Source organism: Eurosta solidaginis, chromosome 4 (genome assembly GCF_040869045.1).
Source record: "Eurosta solidaginis isolate ZX-2024a chromosome 4, ASM4086904v1, whole genome shotgun sequence".
Classification (NCBI taxonomy): Eukaryota; Metazoa; Arthropoda; class Insecta; order Diptera; family Tephritidae; genus Eurosta; species Eurosta solidaginis.
The window spans coordinates 256,357,138-256,378,133 of NC_090322.1; the positions used below are offsets into that span (position 1 = coordinate 256,357,138).

At 36.4% G+C, this 20,996-nt stretch overlaps 1 protein-coding gene across 1 annotated transcript; it reads left to right on the top strand.

The window, feature by feature from the left end:
• Positions 1 to 1,925: 1,925 nt before the first annotated feature.
• Positions 1,926 to 16,337, top strand: LOC137249449 (5,10-methylenetetrahydrofolate reductase). The gene is made up of 3 exons (XM_067780952.1): positions 1,926 to 2,669; positions 3,017 to 3,105; positions 15,107 to 16,337. Exons 1-3 carry the CDS (start codon positions 2,102 to 2,104, stop codon positions 15,515 to 15,517), a joined length of 1,068 nt encoding a protein of 355 aa, XP_067637053.1. The 5' UTR covers positions 1,926 to 2,101; the 3' UTR covers positions 15,518 to 16,337.
• Positions 16,338 to 20,996: the final 4,659 nt, after the last annotated feature.

A 20,996-nucleotide genomic window follows, 5' to 3' on the forward strand; every position in this document is an offset into this window, starting at 1 on the left:
AAGTCTATATCTATCTCGATTAGTTTATGCTGTTATAGGGTACCGTTATGCGAACAAAATGAATATACTCTATGAGCTCTGCTTAGCTGAATACAATAATAATACTAAAAGCTAGAAAATAATTATGTAGCTCGTAGGTACTAGTCATCACACGCTCATCAATCTAGGGCGTTTATCAGAAAAATAAATCCCACGCGTTTATTTATGACTAGTACCTAGGACCTACGTAATTATTTTCTATCTTTTAGTATTATTATTATTTAATGTAAGTATTGTTTTCAATAAATAACTTAAAACTTTTTTTAGTTATTTTATTTACTGAAATTTTACTAACAAAATTTGAACTTATGTGCTCTAAAGTATTTTGATGTCACTTCTACCGGACTGTATATAATATTTGTTCCATGAGCCAAATCGGACAGACAAGTACGAGTTTTTTGGATATCTCAATTCTTGCGGTACCTAACGTGAATTTCTTTTATTAAAGCGGTTTCTATTTCTGTATGTCATGCATGTGTTCCAATTATGAACCAAATCGGACCACAAATACGATTTTTTTAATATCTCGAACCTTGCGCCACCTGGCGGCGATTTTTTCACATGTCGCTTTCTATTAATGTATGTAATATATGTTCCAAATATGAGCCTAATCGGGCCACAAATACGATTTTTTTGAATATCTCGGTACCTGCGCCACCTAGCGGGGATTTTTTTACAGGCCGTTTCCTATTCATATATGTATGTATTATGTGTTTCAAATATGAACCAAATCGGACCACACATACGATTATTATTGCATTGTCATCGGGTTCTGAACTACATATATTCCAAGTTTCAAGCTTGTGGCTTATCGGGAAGTTACTTAAATTTTAATTACAAAATTCGTCAACAACGGCCCGCCACTACACAGAGTCAAGCTAAATAGAACCGTGACTAGCTCGAAGTTTTCGTAACATTTTCTTGAGTTTTCGAACTTTTTTGAAAATGTTTCTGAAATTAGTTTGCTCAGTTTCATTTACAAATTAATAGCACTACATATTTTCTTAAACTAACGAAAATTAAAAAAGAAGTTAGTTGTCGAAATTTGATTGCCATTGCCATTTTCGTGTTCGCTGCTGTATTCTGAAAAATATTATTGACATTTTCAAAAGTTCATATCTTGCAATTGGCAAGATGAACACATTCGAAAAAAATAATAGGAACGTTTTTAGAAATGTTAAAAGCATGCCATAACTTTGACGAAATCGGCTGTTCAAAACCTATTAAAAAGCTGAGTTTGCATGGATTGAAAAAATTGCATTAGTTTACGAAATATAGATAATTTAACCCAAAAAACCTTTAAAGTATGGACTTTTATCGTAAAAATTTATGAATGTGCAGTAACTTGGGTCGATTTGTATGGACGAAAGTTAACCGATATCGCGCCATCGATTTTTCGATAGGATTTGGGCTCAGAAAAAAAAAGTTCCACTATGCATACCCAAAAAAGTAATTTTCGAGCCTGCGAAAAAAAATAGCGAAAGGGTCCATTTTTCGACCAAAACACTTCCCAAAACGCAAAAAATTTTTTTTTTTTTAAAAACTGTTATCGCCAAAGTTTTTACAACATTTTTTTGAAAAAAAAAAATTTTTTTTCCTGAGCCCAAATTCTATCGAAAAATCGATGGCGCGATATCGGTTAATAAATCGACCCAGTCTAATGTGCAGCATCAGCATTATTCAGTCAATGCTTTAAGCTGGTTGTCCTACTTATCAATAAGGCGGGATCAGCCAACCTACGAAAAGTAGCGATACCAATACAAGTTTGTATAAAATCGCGAAATTTGAGCACATGAAAGATTTTTACGTTACGCTCAATAAACGGCGAAACTCAGCAACGCTTCCTCAACGCATTTACATATTTATATACTCGTTTCAAGCACGCTTCTACAATCAGATCATTGTCGCTATCGGCGGATACGGACGTAAAAAGTAGACTTAAGGCGCTTAAGAAGTACATACAAAGTTCCGAAAAATACGAAAAAAAGAAATAAGTGAAAAAAGTGTTGCCAAGAAGCATATTCGTAGTACAAGATTCACAAGAAATAAAAAAATATTTATTATGCACAATCCTGACTATGTGCCGCCAACAACAAGCGTCAGCAACGAAATCAATGCAACATTCGCCGGCGCTCATTTACCCTTGCCAATAGCAGCGCCCACCCCAGTCTTTCAGCCACGTCCTGTGCAAGTGCGCTTCTCCGAAAAACAATTACCGCCGAAGCAACGTAATTTAGCTCAAATTTTTGCTGAAAAAACTGCCGCCAAAGAATTCTTCTATGGCATCGAGCTAACAGCGCGCTCCTATGGTCCACGACAGACTACATTGGACTATGATAGTTTCGGTACTTTATTACCGCTTTTCACCTCACTCGTATGGATTGGCGCGGAATATGCAAATGTAGCGAATGTCATGGATGTAGAATCGATAAATTTGGGAAATCAATTGCGTCAGCGTGTTGTTGTTATGCCACATTTTACTTGCTATCGTGCGCATACAAAGCGACTGGATGCATTTTTGGAACTTAATTTTACAAATTTGCTAGCATTACGCGGCGATGAGATTGATTCTAAGCAAGCATTTTTGTATGCCAAAGAATTGGTGGAATATGCACGTGCGAAGCGGGGAGGTGAGTGCTAATGTCAGTGATTTTGAAGGGTGACATTTTTTTAGTACACACTACTTAATGAGTTGCTCTTTTTTTATTACAATTAAAAAAATTTTCCAAACAAGTTAACACTTTTTGCTTATTTGCTATGCACTTTATTACTGTTACTCATGGCATGTGTTGTTGTAATATTTAATTGTTGATACACCATTTGATAATAAAATAAATTAATTGCGTCAAGCTTTTGCATTGAGTGTTTCGCCTGGTGCAGTGGGGTAAATGTAATTGTTTGTTTACATTGTAGCACGTGCATATTTATTTGCAAGCTTATTTAAAGATTTCGTTTCTCTTTTCTGATTAATTATCAGATACAATTTCTATTGGTGTTGCTGGTTATCCCGAAGGACATCCTGAATCTAAAACAATAGAAGAAGATATGATGCACTTAAAAGAGAAGGTAAGTTTTTGTTTTTAATTTAAAACAAGTAAGGAAGGCTAAGTTCGGGTGTAACCGAACATTACATACTCAGCTGAGATCTATGGAGACAAAATAAGGGAAAATCACCATTTAGCAAAATGAACCTAGGGTAACCCTGGAATACGTTTGTATGACATGGGTGTCAAATGGAAGGTATTAAAGAGTATTTTAAAAGGGAGTGGGCCTTAGTTCTATAGGTGGACGCTTTTTCAGGATATCGCCATAAAGGTGGACCGGGGGTGACTCTAGAATGTGTGTTGTACGATATGGGTACCAAATTAAAGGTATTAATGAGGTTTTAAAAGGGAGTAGCCCTTAGTTGTATATGTGAAAGCGTTTTCGAGATATCGAACAAAATGTGGACTAGGGTGACCCAGAACATTTTCTGTCGGGTACCGCTAATTTGGTTTGCTGGGTAGAGCTTTTATGGTCGTTTTAATAAGTGTACTTTGTTGTTTTTGTATTCTTTGACGCGTTTCGACGCTTACTGCGTCATCATCAGAAAGCTGTTTTTATTTGAAAATATATCGCTATACCGCTAATTTATTTATATATGTCATACCACGAACAGTATTCCTGCCAAGATTCCAAGAGCTTTTGATTTCGCCCTGCAGAACTTTTTCATTTTCTTCTACTTAAGATGGTAGCTGTCACACCCATTTTACAAAGTTTTTTCGAACGTTATATTTTGCGTCAATAAACCAACCCAATTACCATGTTTCATTACTTTTTCCACATTTAGTATAGAATTATGGAATTTTTTTCATTTTTCGTAATTTTCGATATCGGAAAAGTGGGCGTGGTCATAGTCGGATTTCGGACATTTTTTATACCAATACAAAGTGAGATCAGATAAGTACGTGGACTGAGTTTAGTTACGATATATCGATTTTTGCTCAAGTTATCGTGTTAACGGCCGAGCGGAAAAGGATTTAAGAATGAGACAGAAGGTGATTGAGAGGAAGTGTAGGAATGTATAAGGATGCAGAAAGAAAACAAGAGAAAAAGAGAAAGAGAGAGAGAGTACAGTAGGAGAGTGTTCATCGTGAGCTATAACTAAATAAGAAGTATTTTTCAAACTCATACCGATTTCCGAAATTAGTTTTTCTGCTGAAGCAACGTGCCGGGTAAAAGCAAGTTTAATAAACAATATAGTCCTCAAACAATATAACATTCCCCACGTAAAACATAGCTTATACTACGGTCAAAACACTATGGACTCACCCGGCCTTTGCGAGGTCCTCACGGACCGGCCAGTTCAGCCTAACCAGTGGTTCAGAGTATTCGCATATGCAGCTTATTTTTATTTTTTTTGTTTCTGGCACGAGAAGTAACATGGAAAGCCCTAAAAACTCAGTATGGGATTTAAACAGTACTACACCTTATACACACTGAGTGCAGGCCCCTACTGTACTAGCGGTTACTATTCCGCTGGTAGAATAAGACGCTCAGGGAAGGCACTTAAGTTGATTTCCAATCTGAGACCTCTCTGCCTCATCATCGTCTGTGTCCAATAGTGTCGGTCAGAAAGCGCTAGTTTATCTTCTGAGCTAAAGTACTTTTCTGATAAATATTCATTTCGCATTATATCTTTTTATTCGGGTCAATTTAGCCAGGCGATTGGAAATCACGGCCTCCAATCCGCATTTCCACTTTAACAATGCCAGATCGGCAGGAAAGCACAAGTTTACGTTTCTAACTCATGCGACTGGGCGGTTGGAAAGTTTGTCATTTAGCCCCAAAGCCCACTCTTATATTGACAAACTGTGGTATAAAGTTCTCGGACGTAAGGCATTTACGAAACGCTTCTTTTGAAGTCTATCATTTAGTGCGAAAATGTGAGCAATGAGATATAATATGAGCAGCATCCTCGTTAAAGCCATTCCCATAGTCTCGAAGTATGTAATTTTTTTGATCTGTCACCAATATTGTTGACTCACCTCGCCGTGCGGTATTTTTCTAGCCTTCGGTTTGGGAAATATGTTTAGAGGCATCCCAACTATGTTGCCAACTATATGGCGTGTATAAATTTGCAAACTAAAACTATCAACTTCAGCGACGAAAAAGGTCTCCCAAGCGAATATCGGATTCTGACCTGCTCGGCAATGGGAGAAATAGGAATAAACTAGGACGGGGTAGAGTAGAGGAAGAACAGGCAGCTGAAGAAAAATATTTTAATAGGAGAATATCATAGAGTAGGTGTATTCAGCTTTTTCTTTTTATACCTTTCATGAAAATGAAATGGTATATTAATTTCGTCACGAAACCGAAAATTGTAAGTCCTTAAAGGAAAATAGATAGACCCACCATTAAGTACACCGAAATAATCAGGATGAAGAGCTGAGTTGATTTAGCCATGTCCGTCTGTCCGTCTGTCCGTCTGTCTGTTTGTATGCAAACTAGTCCCTCAATTTTTGAGATATCTTGATAAAATTTGGTGAGCGGGTGTATTTGGGTGTCCGATTAGACATTTGTCGGAACCGACCGGATCGGACTACTATAGCATATATCCTCCATACAACCGATTTTTCAGGAAAAGAGGATTTTTGTAATATCTTACCCAATTTAACAGATTGAAGCTTCAAACTTCACCATATACTTTCGTATATTGCACATATTGTTGCCTGAAAAAATTTATGAGATCGGTCGTATATATAGTATATATCCACCACAACCGATTGTTCAGATAAGGAACTTTTCGTAATTACTGCCCTATTTTAAGAGCTAGAGGCTTCAAATTTCAACGAATGCTTACGTATATAGCATATATTGTTGTCTGAAAAAATCATAATGATCGGTGTTCTATATAGTATATATATGGTGGTATATATAGTATATATATATATATTTTCGCAAATTTTAGCCCCATTTTAACAGCTAGAAGCTTCAAAATTCACCGAATATTTACCTATATAGCATATATTGTTGTCTGAAAAAATCATAGAGATCGGTTGTATATATAGTATATATCTCATACAACCGATTGTTCAGATAAGAAACTTTTCGCAATTTCTACCCCATTTTAACAGCTATAAGCTTCAAATTTCACCGATTGCTTACGTATATAGCATATATTGTTGTCTGAAAAAATCATAGAGATCGGTTGTATATATAGTATATATCTCATACAACCGATTGTTCAGATAAGAAACTTTTCGCAATTTCTACCCCATTTTAACAGCTATAAGCTTCAAATTTCACCTATTGCTTACGTATATAGCATATATTGTTGTCTGAAAAAATCATAGAGATCGGTTGTATATATAGTATATATCTCATACAACCGATTGTTCAGATAAGAAACTTTTCGCAATTTCTACCCCATTTTAACAGCTATAAGCTTCAAATTTCACCAATTGCTTACGTATATAGCATATATTGTTGTCTGAAAAAATCATAGAGATCGGTTGTATATATAGTATATATCTCATACAACCGATTGTTCAGATAAGAAACTTTTCGCAATTTCTACCCCATTTTAACAGCTATAAGCTTCAAATTTCACCGATTGCTTACGTATATAGCATATATTGTTGTCTGAAAAAATCATAGAGATCGGTTGTATATATAGTATATATCTCATACAACCGATTGTTCAGATAAGAAACTTTTCGCAATTTCTACCCCATTTTAACAGCTATAAGCTTCAAATTTCACCAATTGCTTACGTATATAGCATATATTGTTGTCTGAAAAAATCATAGAGATCGGTTGTATATATAGTATATATCTCATACAACCGATTGTTCAGATAAGAAACTTTTCGCAATTTCTACCCCATTTTAACAGCTATAAGCTTCAAATTTCACCGATTGCTTACGTATATAGCATATATTGTTGTCTGAAAAAATCATAGAGATCGGTTGTATATATAGTATATATCTCATACAACCGATTGTTCAGATAAGAAACTTTTCGCAATTTCTACCCCATTTTAACAGCTATAAGCTTCAAATTTCACCTATTGCTTACGTATATAGCATATATTGTTGTCTGAAAAAATCATAGAGATCGGTTGTATATATAGTATATATCTCATACAACCGATTGTTCAGATAAGAAACTTTTCGCAATTTCTACCCCATTTTAAGAGCTATAAGCTTCAAATTTCACCAATTGCTTACGTATATAGCATATATTATTGTCTGAAAAAATCATAGAGATCGGTTGTATATATAGTATATATCTCATACAACCGATTGTTCAGATAAGAAACTTTGCGCAATTTCTTCCCCATTTTAACAGCTAGAAGCTTCAAATTTCACCAAATGCTTACGTGTATAGCATATATTGTTGTCTGAAAAAATCATTGAGATCGGTAGTATATATAGTATATATCTCATACAACCGATTGTTCAGTTAAGAAACTTTGCGCAATTTCTTCCCCATTTTAACAGCTAGAAGCTTCAAATTTCACCAAATGCTTACGTGTATAGCATATATTGTTGTCTGAAAAATCATAGAGATCGGTGGTATATATATTATATACCCCATATAAACTCTAATTTTTGCCCCCTTTTTACGGCTAGAAGCTTCAAAATTCATCACATTTCATCAAATAGTTACGTTTACGTCATATATTGTTGAAATACGTGATTCGTAGTCATAGTTTTTACACGCAGACCACAAAAAACCTGAAACTTTGCATCCTCACACAAAGTACCTACCTGTTTTTTATTTTATATTTATCTTAAAAATCGTTAAGGTATGTAGATCTGTTCACTATATATTTCTTATCTTATACATCCGATTATTCGGAGATTACGAACGGCATAAGATTATTGTTCAGCCCCATTCATGAAAGGTATGAAGTCTTCGGCACAGCCGAAGACAGTCCCGTTCTTACTTGTTTTACATAAATTAAAAACAAAAACAGCCCTATAAGCTGATATTTCGTTCTAAGAAGACAACCATTTGTTTTTATTATTGGCCCCTAACTTTGAAACAAAGTTCTATTGTTATTGTCGTAGGTCATTCACTTATTTTAGTTCCATGCATAGATAAAAGTCGCATACGAATAATTAAGAAAACAAAAAACAGAAGACGGACTTAGTATATTATTTTAATTAATTAAATAAATATACAAGTGAATAAATTAATACAAAACGCATTTGCGAAAAAAAAATTAATTCAAGAAAGGCAAATGAAGCGCCGGCTTGTACATCATAAGTGGAATTAAGGAATTACAAGAATGGCAGAAAGTTATTTGCACATTCCCTGGCTAGCCTAGTACTCTAGATCTATTATTAGAATATTGATCTTAGTACAATTTTTTTTTTTTCAATTTACTGGAAAATATAGCATCAATCATACAAAACAATGTTATCATGTATAGCTTGACACAAAAAACAATTTTTAATAATTTGTTGCCTTCTATTTAAGATTTGTTGATGTGTTTGTATGTTTTGTTGTCTTAAAGTTATCTCGCCGGACGCTGCTTAGTCTAAGCTCGCGTCATAGCGTTTAATTTCAGCTGATTATTTTTTTTTGTTTTTTTTTTAAGAGCGCTTCAAATGTTTCACTTAAACAAATTTTTAAATAATAATATTTCTTATCATCAGGTTGTTCGTCACATTTACGAAAAATGATATGTCTTGATATTTCTAAACAAAGGATCGATTCTGTTCTTATGAAAAAAGCAAAAGGGGTTTCCTCCCACTTCCAATTTTGTTCCATGAAAAAAATTAAAATAGCATTTTCCAATCTAGAAGTAAAATGTGTAGTGTGTTCTACAAACATTTATAATTTGCAAAGAGGGCAGAATAAAATTTAATAAGGCCCCTGGTTCACTTCCCGGAATAAAAAGTTTTTCAAATAAAGATATGGTTAGGGAAGTAGCCTTTACCCAATTTCAAGTGAATTGCACTATAAACTGTTTTATTTAGAATTGCTCACCCCTGATCCACTTCCCAGAATGAAAATATTATATATATATATATATATATTATCTTTGTCAAAGAGGTACCCCTTTACTACATTTCAAACGAATCGCAAAATAAATACATTTTTTTGGAATATGTGGGTCCCTCATATTCAGATACTCATTTGTATATTATAGACATCGCAAAGCATTCGTGTGCAAAGAGTACACTACGCAGCAAAGTACGAATAGAAATTTAAAAAAGTTTCCAAGTAATTGCGTACCGTAGATTTAATTTTTGCTACTACTAAATATTTAAAATAGTACAGAATTACCCTGCCTTGGAGCGCTATTACTATGAAATTTATAACAAAAATTTATAAGAAGTGCAATGAAAAAATTTAAAATCCAATGTAACCAGGCTCTGTTGATACGCGCCTGTAAACATATCGAGTATATACAGAGTATATTAACTTTGATTGGATAACGGTTGGTTGTATATGTATAAAGGAATCAAGATAGATTAGACTTCCATATATCAAAATCATCAGTATCGAAAAAAAATTTGATTGAGACATGTCCGTCCGTCCGTCCGTTAACACGATATCTTGAGTAAATGTTGAGGTATCTTGATGAAATTTGGTATGTAGGTTCCTGGGCACTCATCTCAGATCGATATCGGACTATAATCACGCCCACTTTTTCGATATCGAAAATTTCGAAAAATCGAAAGTGTGATAATTCATTACCAAAGACGGATAAAGCGATGAAACTTGGTAGGTGAGTTAAACTTATGACGCAGAATAGAAAATTAGTAAAATTTTGGACAATGGGCGTGGCACCGCCCACTTTTAAAAGAAGGTAATTTAGGCGGTTAAGCACCAATGAAGTAAGTAAGTGAGTAGTTTAGAAGTTTTGCAAGCTGTAATTTGGCAGTCGTTGAAGATATCATGATGAAATTTGGCACGAACGGTAACCCTATTACTATATGTATGCTTAATAAAAATTAGCCAAATCGGAGAACGACCACGGCCACTTTAAAAAAATTTTTTTTAAGTCAAATTAAAAAAAAAAGTTAATATCTTTACAGTATATAAGTAAATTATGTCAACATTCAACTCCAGTAATGATATGGTGCAACAAAATACAAAAATAAAAGAAAATTTCAAAATGGGCGTGGCTCCGCCCTTTTTCATTTAATTTGTCTAGGATACTTTTAATGCCATAAGTCGAACAAAAATTTACCAATCCTTTGGAACTTTGTTAGGGGCTTAGATTCTAGGACGGTAACTGTTTTCTGTGAAAGAGGGCGAAATCGGTTGAAGCCACGCCCAGTTTTTATACACAATCCACCGTCTGTCCTTCCACTCGGCCGTTAACTCGATAGCTTGAGCAAAAATCGATATATCTTTACTAAACTCAGTTCACGTATTTATCTCAACTCATTTTGTATTGGTATAAAAAACGGCCGAAATCCGACTATGGCCACGCCGAAATTTTCGATATCGAAAATTTCGAAAAATGAAAAAAATGCAATAATTCTATACCAAATACGAAAAAAGGGATGAAACATGGTAATTGGATTGGTTTATTGACGCAAAATTTAACTTTAGAAAAAACTTTGTAAACTGGGTGCGACACCTACCATATAAAGTAGAAGAAAATGAAAAAGTTCTGCAGGGCGAAATCAAAAGCCCTTGGAATCTTGGCAGGAATACTGTTCGTGGTATGACATATATAAATAAATTAGCGGTACCCGACATGATGGTCTGGGTCACCCTGGTCCACATTTTGGTCGATATCTGGAAAACGCCTTCACATATACAACTACCACCACTCCCTTTTAAAACTCTCATTAATACCTTTAATTTGATACCCATATCGTACAAACACATTATAGAGTCACCCCTGGTCCACCTTTATGGCGATATCTCGAAAAGGCGTCCACCTATAGAACTAAGGCCCACCCCCTTTTAATATACTCATTAACATATTTCATTTGATACCCATATCGTACAAACAATATCTAGAGTCACCCATGGTCCACCTTTATGGCGATATCTCGAAAAGGCGTCCACCTATAGAACTAAGGCCCACTCCCTTTTAAAATAATCATTGACACCTTTCATTTGATGCCCATATTGTACAAACAAATTCTAGCGTCACCTCTGGTCCACCTTTATAGCGATATCTTGAAAAGGCGTCCACCTATAGAACTAGGGCCGACGCCCTTTTAAAAAACTCATTAACACCTTTCATTTAATACCCATATCGTACAAGCAAATTCTAGCATTACCCCTGGTCCACCTTCACGGCGATATCTCGAAAAGGCGTCCACCTATAGAACTAGGGCCCACGCCCTTTTAAAATACTCATTAACACCTTTCGTTTGATAACCATATCGTACAAACAAATTCTAGAGTCAGCCCAGGTCCACCTTTATGGGGATATCCTTAAATGGCGTCCACCTATAGAACTATGCCCCACTCCCTCTTAAAATACGCTTTAATACCTTCCATTTGATGCCCATGTCATACAAACACATTCCAGGGTTACCCTAGGGTCAATTTGCTAAATGGTGATTTTCCCTTATTTTGTCTCCATAGCTCTCAACTGAGTATGTAATGTTCGGTTACACCCGAACTTAGCCTTCCTTACTTGTTTGTAATATATGTAAGCATTGTTTGAAATTTTATGCTTCTATCTGTTAAAATGGGGCAGAAATTACGAAAAGTACCAAAAAGTACCAGGATTATGTGAAAATGGTCTAGCATCATTGCAGTTGCAAACTGTTGTAGTATATTTGCAAACTACAAAAAGAAAATATACCGACATGCATTTGCAATGAGTTTTAGACGTATTGCACAATCATTTCTTTATAACGAAATATTGTACTCATTGAACGTGTTACTTATTCATTCCGTATGTTTGAATTCTCCACTTACATAAGTATTTGTGGTTTCGCTGTATATATTGGGAATAATCGGGCTGCGTTTTTGCATTCAACATACTTTAACAAAAAATTGTCAATATGCTTGTCATGTCTTTAGGTTGTAAAATTTTTCTCAATGGATTCGTAACTAGCTTTTAACAATTCGCAACAATTTTCTTTCCTGTTTTTATTTTCATGTCAATGAAGCGGTGACATTAAAGTAGCTTAGTATGTCAGTTGTTAAGAAACGATTAGCTCTTTGTTCCATTCTGCAGTAAACAAACTCTGTGTAGGACGACCGCACCAAAGCTGTACAATGGACTCTTCTATCAAAGTGAAAGTTTGAATTTACAGTTCGTATAAAGTCAGAAATCAGAAAAGCAATATAAGTAACAATATATCATTTCATGAAGTATTTAGTAAATAATGAATAATTTACTGAAAAACGGCTGCCCTTTACAAAACTACTATTGCTACTTATATAATACTTACTTGTTTAGTACATCTATTCTAGAATTTTCACTAAATGGTAATGAATTATACCCCTTTGCTTGCTTCACAAAAGCAACCCGTCCTATTTTTTTAATTCGCGACTGTCAAAGCTCTACTGTGAGTAATTGAATCATGAGTGGATGCAAAATAAAAACATTTTTCAGCATTTCGATTTATACAATATCAATGCTCTAGAAACAATTAGCCATGACATACATACGTATTTGGAGTGTGAAATGTAGTTTTTTTTGGAGTAATTCATAATTGGCGGCCACCGTGGTGTGATGGTAGCGTGCTCCGCCTATTACACCGTATGCCCTGGGTTCAACTCCCGGGCAAAGCAACATCAAAATTTTAGAAATAAGATTTTTCAATTAGAAGAAAATTTTTCTAAGCGGGGTCGCCCCTCGGCAGTGTCTGGCAAGCGCTCCGATTGTATTTCTGCCATGAAAAGCTCTCAGTGAAAACTCATCTGCCTTGCAGATGCCGTTCGGAGTCGGCATAAAACATGTAGGTCCCGTCTGGCCAATTTGTAGGGAAAAATCAAGAGGAGCACGACGCAAATTGGAAGAGAAGCTCGGCCTTAGATCTCTTCGGAGGTTATCGCGCCTTACATTTATTTTTATTTATTTAATTCATAATTGCAAAAATTAAAATTGATGAATAATTTCTATTGTCTGTCAAAGTTATTAGACCGAAACATAAAATTTCAATAACTAAGTACTCATATAGCGCGGGATAATATAATGAATTATTAAATAAAATTTAAAGAGTTCATTACAGATTATAAAATATACTTCCAAAAGTGACAGCTTCCAAAAATAATCGGTACAAAAAGTAACCGGTTTCGAAGTAAACGGTTCCAAAAGTAACTTTTACCAAAAGCGACTGTTTCCAAAAGTAGCCGTTTTCAAAACTAAGCTTCTCGAAAAGTAACTGACACCAAAAGTAACTGATTTCAAGAAAGTAACCCATACAAAAGTACCCGATTTCAAAAGAAAAAATTATATAGGTTTAACGGTTTGATCAACAAATGAGCAATTGACAGGAGATGAAATTTTTGTCTAACATTTCCTTTATAAATGGACATGTAAGGAAGAGCGCAACTTCTAGACATTTAATAATCTCTTTACTGTAAAATTTCCAATCTAGAAAGATTTGTTCCCCTAAGTTCGGTAATTGCTAAGAAGGGATGCTCTGAAGGGACTTTCCAAAGATCTCTAAATATATTGATCTTTTCAACATCTGGAATAATTTTGCACTCTAAGGCCTACTTTACATGTAACAAGATTATCTTCATTTCCATACTTAACTTCTAATCGATAACTAAATAACTAGATTTCCCATAACATTTTTTCGCTTCGATAATCAGTAATTTTGAACAAGTTTTAGAGATGGCGATTTTTTTCCTAGCCGGAGAACCATTTCTAGGATGTCATATCTAAATGGAAGTACGAAATAAAGGAGAAGCGTAAAAATATAAATATAAAATTATAGCTAATAATCTAGTCCTTAGAGATGGGACAAATATGAGCGGCCAGATTAACTGCTGTGGAGCTTGACAGCGAAGTTTCCTGGCGCCACCTAGCAACAGTTTTACCCTAGTTTTGCATTGCCAACGGGTTCTGAAGCATTTACCAAGTTTCAAGACTCTAGCTAAAAGAAAAGTTACTCAAAAATCGATTGCAAGGCTTCCCAAATTTGTATTGAACATGACTTTATATAAAGCAAGCCTGCTTAAGGGATTTGACTAACGGAGCCAAACGACAACAACGTCAAAAAAAAGTACAACAATTTCCTTTCCGGAATGGAACAGTCAAAATAACAAAACAAAACAAGAAATTTTACTTTTTTTTAGCTTGCAACTCAATTTAGCAAGCAGCTAAACACAATTAAATCAGAACAGTGGAGGCCGGCCAGCACTGGACTAATGTCGATCGATTGTCTTGCCGTTCGTTCCCGGCACCAACGTCAATCAAAATTTGAATACTTTGAGCTTTAAAGCATGCTGTGACTATATGCAATGTTATTCTACCGAACTCGATTAGGTTGTTGTGAGTCAGCCGGAGCCAAATGATGTTGTTGAGAGCCATACGGAGCCAGAAGAGCCATTGCATGGGCATCCATGATATAAGGCATGTAAAAAAAAAGTCAACGATTAACTGCAGCTTTAAAGTAACACATTTTACAGTGAAAATATTTTTCTGAGGCTTTTAACATAAATGTCATAACTGCTTGGGTGCAGTTTTAAATATTTCAAACATAGGGGAAGGTCTAGAAATCGAAAACTCTAACTTTGTATGATTTTACTGCTTTTTAAGAAAATTTATTAAAAACGGCTAATACAATTTTTGATTCGCACATATCTCTTAAATTCTGAAAAAAAATTATTTTAATGTAAGTAAATAAAACAAGTCATAATACTTAGCAATAAATAAATAAATAGTTATTAATTTCAATATGAACAAAACTCCCCTAACTAAGAATGCTACTGAAATATTTTTAAAGCTAAAAAAAATATTAAGCACTGTTTGCAAACAATGCTCGTTTAAGTGTGAAGTCGGTACATCCCCGCTCAGTTTGATACTTGTCACATGACCACAAGAAATCATTTTATATTTACTAAAACTATGTACTTTTCAATATTGTTTATTTTAGCTTGTTTAATGATTTTTTGTTTGCTTTTTTTGTAACAGGTCAATGCCGGTGCCGACTTCATCATCACACAAATTTGTTTCTCACCGGAGTCAATTATACGTTTTGTTCGCAAGTGTCGCGATAATGGCATCAATGTGCCGATAATCGTCGGAGTAACAACACCAAATAATATGCGTATTTTAAAATTTATCAAAAATGTTGCAAAAGTGATGATACCCGATGAACAGCTAATTAAATATAAAGAATTGGAGAATGATCCGAAGGCATTTAATGCGTATGCGGTTGAGAATGCGGTGCAGAGCGTACAAACAATATTGGCGAGTGATGTCAATATTTATGGTTTTCAATTTTTCACATTGAATCGCTTAGAAAATGCACAACAAGTTGTTCAAAATATTTTCGCGATTAATAGTAGTTGTACAAGTTCAACTAATTTAAATAATTCATAATACTTAGTTTCCTTAAAAATATTTTAAGAATAAGACTGCATTTAAAACGGATAAGAGAATCTTTTTTTTCTTGGCAATTATATTTGTTTTGGGATAAGTATTGGTTCCGGTCTTAGATAAACGTCATTTTAGCATCGAAGTTTAACAGGTTCCTTGTCCCATATAACAATATCCGTAAATTGCTCCATGCTCAATGATTTTATTCAAGATTCGTAATTACGCTGGAACAAATATTGAAGGTATACGCTTTTTAAAGATAATAGTAAAAAAAAAAATATACAAAAACAACAAACAAAAATTTTGACGGATTTTAACGAATTTTTTGTAAGTATTTGAAAATCTCCTAATTTTTTAAAGTTTTTTTTTTAAGTTTACAGTTTACAAAGTCTATACAGCTACGGCCCATACGAGAAACAGAAACAGCTCACCACGTTTAAGTAATTTCCATATTATAAGGTATATCTAAGATTGCTCATATATGATACACGAGCGTTTCGGACACGGTATAAAATTGCTAACACGAATCATATATGATATATGGGACAGGGAACCTGTTAATATTTTATGAATAATGGTTTCCAGCAGAGACGTGGACGGGTTTTGATCGCAATTAAAAGCTCCTGCTAGTAAGTAACTTAGATTTTAGCCATCGAATACTTTTCCCAAACTTTAAACCAGATTTCATTTTATAAAACTTTAAGGTCAAAGTTTCAACTTATTTATACGGTTGCATTGCACAAGACTCATAGAAACCAAGGGCACCCAGTTTTCGATATCGAAAAATTGTTATATATCTACTTGTACAAATAAATTGATAAAATTTGTTTTGTTGTTGTTGTAGCGATAGTGACACTTCCCGAAGGTTTTTGAGAGTGTTATCGATGCTTATGGTCATTTGCCTGATATATGTTAGGTACATTCCGGTAACAAAAAGACATTAAGATACTAGCGCGACCAACTCGGGAACGATTTGCTATGATCACATTGGACCTTCTAGGCAATTTCTTCCCCCACCTCCTAGTCCCATGGGGCACTTGTGGCCAACAGAGCCTGATAAATATGTGTATGATGCATGCATATTTGTAACAGGATTCGCCTCTCGTAGGTAAGGCTAATAATCGAGTTGCCGAAGCTTTGAATTACGTTTACCAACCCCTTGAATACCTGATGAACTTTTTCATATGATAGGCAAGTCATCTCTTTAGCGAAGTTTATAAATTTTTTGAAAATTGACTTGGCTCCATCATCCCAGATCCTAGCGAAGTCTCGAAGGATGCACATAATATGCTCCAACATCTCATACTCCTTAAGGCAGGAAAGGTAGTAAAGCCAACACTGCAGATGCTTTAAATGGACACTTTTTTTTAGAGTTTTTTCGCCGTAGAGTATGCACTTCGGACCCAGATGCACAGAAAATGTACCGCCGTCTCATCGTTTCATCAAGAGTAAACTTAGTGGTGCGCTTAAGAGTGATAGTAAGAGTAAAAGTAGGGATAAGAATGGGAATAAGAGTGGGACTAAGAGTAATAGTTAAAGTAACAGTAAAAGCAAGTGTAAGCTCGATAATGGAAAAGTGCACTAGAGCTGGGGCTAAAATTTGCTGGCAGCAAGTGCAGGAAAATCAATCGCACCGACTTCCTGACTCATGCAGTGTATTGCAGGCGGAGGTCTATGTCATAGAGTAAGCAGCTAGACTGTTCCAAGACAGTACGGTCACAGACATAAATATAACGATATTTGTCCATAGCTAGGCCGCCTGAAAGAGATTAGAATGCAACCTGATGAAGTCGGATACCGTGGGGAGGTGTCGAGTTCCGCTGATGTCCACAAGGTATTTCAATGTCTCCATTTGCTGGGTCCCAGGGCATAGCGATATTGAAGGGAAAGTATTAACAGATGAGATGTCCAGGAAAGGTTCCGAAATGAATATAAATGAGGCGGACAGCTCCGTGCGAAGAGCGTTGGATGATTTCGTGAAAAAATCGAGCAACATGAGATAGGACAACGGACTTGCCATAGTAACGGACTCAGGACGACAACGCTTACAGAGAGAAATATAAGATATAGAGGGAGAAGCAAAAACAGAGTGGAAAAGAGATAGTATAACAGCTGAAAATGTAAAAGAAGGGGAAGAAGAAAGAAGAAAATGAAACTGCGTAAAGCGAACGAGATCCATACATTTCAACAAATAAACCTATATCTGGCATTTAATTAGAAGTTATGTACCCTTGAGGCCTTAATCTCTCTGGAGTATATTGCGCTGAGTTATTACTAAAGTTTACACAAATTAGGAGAGCGACATGATCCCTGTATTCACTCCATCCTTCATCAGTTACTATTAGATAGGATTAAGTAATTTGTCATAATACTTAACACAATGCTGCATTGCAAGCTTATACACTGGTGTGGATCATTGAAGCACGCTGGGGTCTTTCCAAGAATGTTTTTCACTGTATGGAGTGTTGGTCTGGTGAAAAGCACTACACACTATTGAATGTCAGAAAACTGGAAACGGGACGTTGAAAGAGAATATTTCGTCAGGAACTGCAGCGTCTTCCAAGGGGAGTTTTTCGCTGTCAGTCGGACCCTTAGCAATTGTTAGAGCACTGGGCTTAGAAACTGTGCTGCCGAGCATGGTTTGAGAGCTCTTGAACTAGCACGTGGTTGCACTGGCCATATGGTGCTGCCACTTGCTCAGTGAGACTACTGGGGTACGCTAAAGCCTATTTTCCAATTATTATTCCAGTGCCGGCCACCGTGGTGTGATGGTAGCGTGATCTGCCTATTACACCGTATGCCCTGGGTTCAACTCCCGGACAAAGCAACATCAAAATTTTAGAAATAAGATTTTTCAATTAGAAGAAAATTTTTCTAAGCGGGGTCGCCCCTCGGCAGTGTCTGGCAAGCGCTCCGATTGTATTTCTGCCATGAAAAGCTCTCAGTGAAAACTCATCTGCCTTGCAGATGCCGTTCGGAGTCGGCATAAAACATGTAGGTCCCGTCCGGCCAATTTGTAGGGAAAAATCAAGAGGAGCACGACGCAAATTGGAAGAGAAGCTCGGCCTTAGATCTCTTCGGAGGTTATCGCGCCTTACATTTATTTTTTTTATTCGAGTGCCGAAGAATACCACCAGCCCAGCTATGCAAGTTGCATGAAGGATTACGAGATCGAGGTTTTTCAAGGACTGTCCACTTTTTTCAAGGACAAGACATAAATATCTCAAAATGGATGCACGTCACTGTCCAAGGAAAAGGGGTTGATATTCGCCTCAGATTTGATTTAGAAAGCAGTGTCGCCTTTAGTTTACGTGTCATCATAATAGAACGTAAAAGTATCAAGTGCGCTGTTTTCAACTTTCCTTGTGCATATTTTGTTTCAATTGAATTATTTTAATGCACTTTATTTCCTAACTCGTTCAGTCTCATGTATATACATATGTATGTATATTATGATTATTAATAGGTCTGGAAGCACTGCGACCTTTGTGCAGATCTGTTGTGCAAGACCTTTCAGCCTAATTTTGTATCTGGAGGCTCTTGATGTATCTAAGTACCTCTTCAGGCTTTTTACTCCATATCACATAGGGATTAAGAGTCCCACCACCTAGATGGAATAGTCCCTGCCTGGTTGGAGTGACGCATTCGCAGAGAACGTGAACCGGCGTTTCATCATCCAGCTCACAGTAATGACAAATTTGGGTATCAGATAGATTTAATTTACTTAGGTGATATCGTAGACCGCAGTGGCCCGTGTAGTACCCAGTAAGAGTTCTTAGGTCCTCCCTGCTTAGGTTAATGAGTTTGGCTGATACTTTCGTTGCCGGAAGTATAAACAGTTTGGCCTGCCTTTGCCCTGGGCAATCAATCCAGTGAAGTCTAAATTGTTTAATTTTCCAGTTACTTATAGTTTCCCTGGAGTGTGCTTTTGTGAGTCCACAAAAGGGCTCTGGATCATAGAATGCTGATGTAGCACCCTGCTTTGCTTGGTAATCTGCACGTTCATTACCTTCATGTCCCTGATGTCTGGTAACCCATTCCAACAAAACCTTGTTTTTGGCTCCCAGGGCATTAAGGATTTCAGTGCATTCATCCACTAGCTTAGATGTAACTGCGTAGGATTGCAAGGCACGCAGTGCCGCCTGGCTGTCCGACATAATGTAGATTCTCTTCGATGTTGAGCCTCTCCGCAGACATTCTCTACCACAGACCTCTATTGCATGAATTTCTGCCTGAAATATGGTGGGGTGACATCCCATTGGTATCGATTTTTTGAAGATTGGCCCACAGATATGCCAGCTCCCGTTCTTCCGTCATCGAATTTCGATCCATCCGTGTACCAGACCTCTGAGTCAGGGTCGTTATAGAGATTCCCTATTCCCAGTGGGTCCTGTCCACAATGGACACTTCAAAGTTCCATGACTTTCTGAGCTTAGGGGACATTACGTCACGCAGTTGAAATGAGTTTCCTATGAATTTTCTTATTACTTTCATATAAAAATAAAATGTAAGGCGCGCTAATCTCCGAAGAGATCTAAGGCAGAGATTCTCTTCCAATTTGCGTCGTTCTCCTCTTGATTTTCCCTACAAATTGGCCGGACGGGACCTACATGTTTTATGCCGACTCCGAACGGCATATGTAAGGCAGATGAGTTTTCACTGAGAGCTTTTCATGGCAGAAATACACCCGGAGCACTTGCCAAACACTGCCGAGGGGCGACCCCGCTTAGACAAATTTTCTTTCTAATTTAAAAACCTTATTTCTAAAATTTTTGATGTTGCTTTGTCCGGGGTGCGAACCCAGGGCATACGGTGTGGTAGGTGGAGCACGCTACCATCACACCACGGTGGCTGCCACTATCATATTTCCTTCCTTCAACTCAGAAATATTTGGAAGTCTTAGTGCACCTAGTGTTGCCTCTTTCTCTATCAGAATAGGGCAGGGAGGTATTCCCACTAAAGCACTAAGTGCGTCAGCAGGGGCGGTTCTCATCGCACCCGTTATGCCAACGCAAACTAATCGATGCAGTTTGCTTAGTTTAGCCGTTGCTTTTCTTTGCGTGGCCTTCTGCCACCAAACTAGAGAAGCATAGGTGACTATTGGCCTTAAGGCAGTATTAAATGTCCAATATACCATTTTTGGACCAATCCCCCACGTTTTGCCGTAGAGACGAGTACGGGCGAAGAAAGCTCTTGTTGCCTTGTTTAGGATAGCATCCAAATGAGCATTCCACGTGAGGGTTCTATCTATGTATGTATATAAGTTAGACACATTTCGGTTACCCGGGCTCCCGAAATCCCGGGATTTGCAACATCTAACAGAATTCAAGAACAAGCAGTGTTGATTTACGTTTTTCAAGTTAACTATTGCAAAATAATGAATATCTCAATACTGGGATCTCGGGATTGGAATTAAGGGATCCCGGAAATACCAGGATTATAGAAATCGAAAAAATCTACATGCGTAATGTAAACATATTAG

What these genes read in the sequence shown, in the direction of transcription:
- LOC137249449 (XM_067780952.1), top strand. Translation starts at nt 2,102, where the DNA reads ATGCACAATCCTGACTATGTGCCGCCAACAACAAGCGTCAGCAACGAA. An exon ending in TGCACGTGCGAAGCGGGGAG is followed by an intron (nt 2,670 to 3,016) that starts GTGAGTGCTAAT and finishes ATTAATTATCAG; the next exon opens with ATACAATTTCTATTGGTGTT. An exon ending in TGATGCACTTAAAAGAGAAG is followed by an intron (nt 3,106 to 15,106) that starts GTAAGTTTTTGT and finishes TTTTTGTAACAG; the next exon opens with GTCAATGCCGGTGCCGACTT.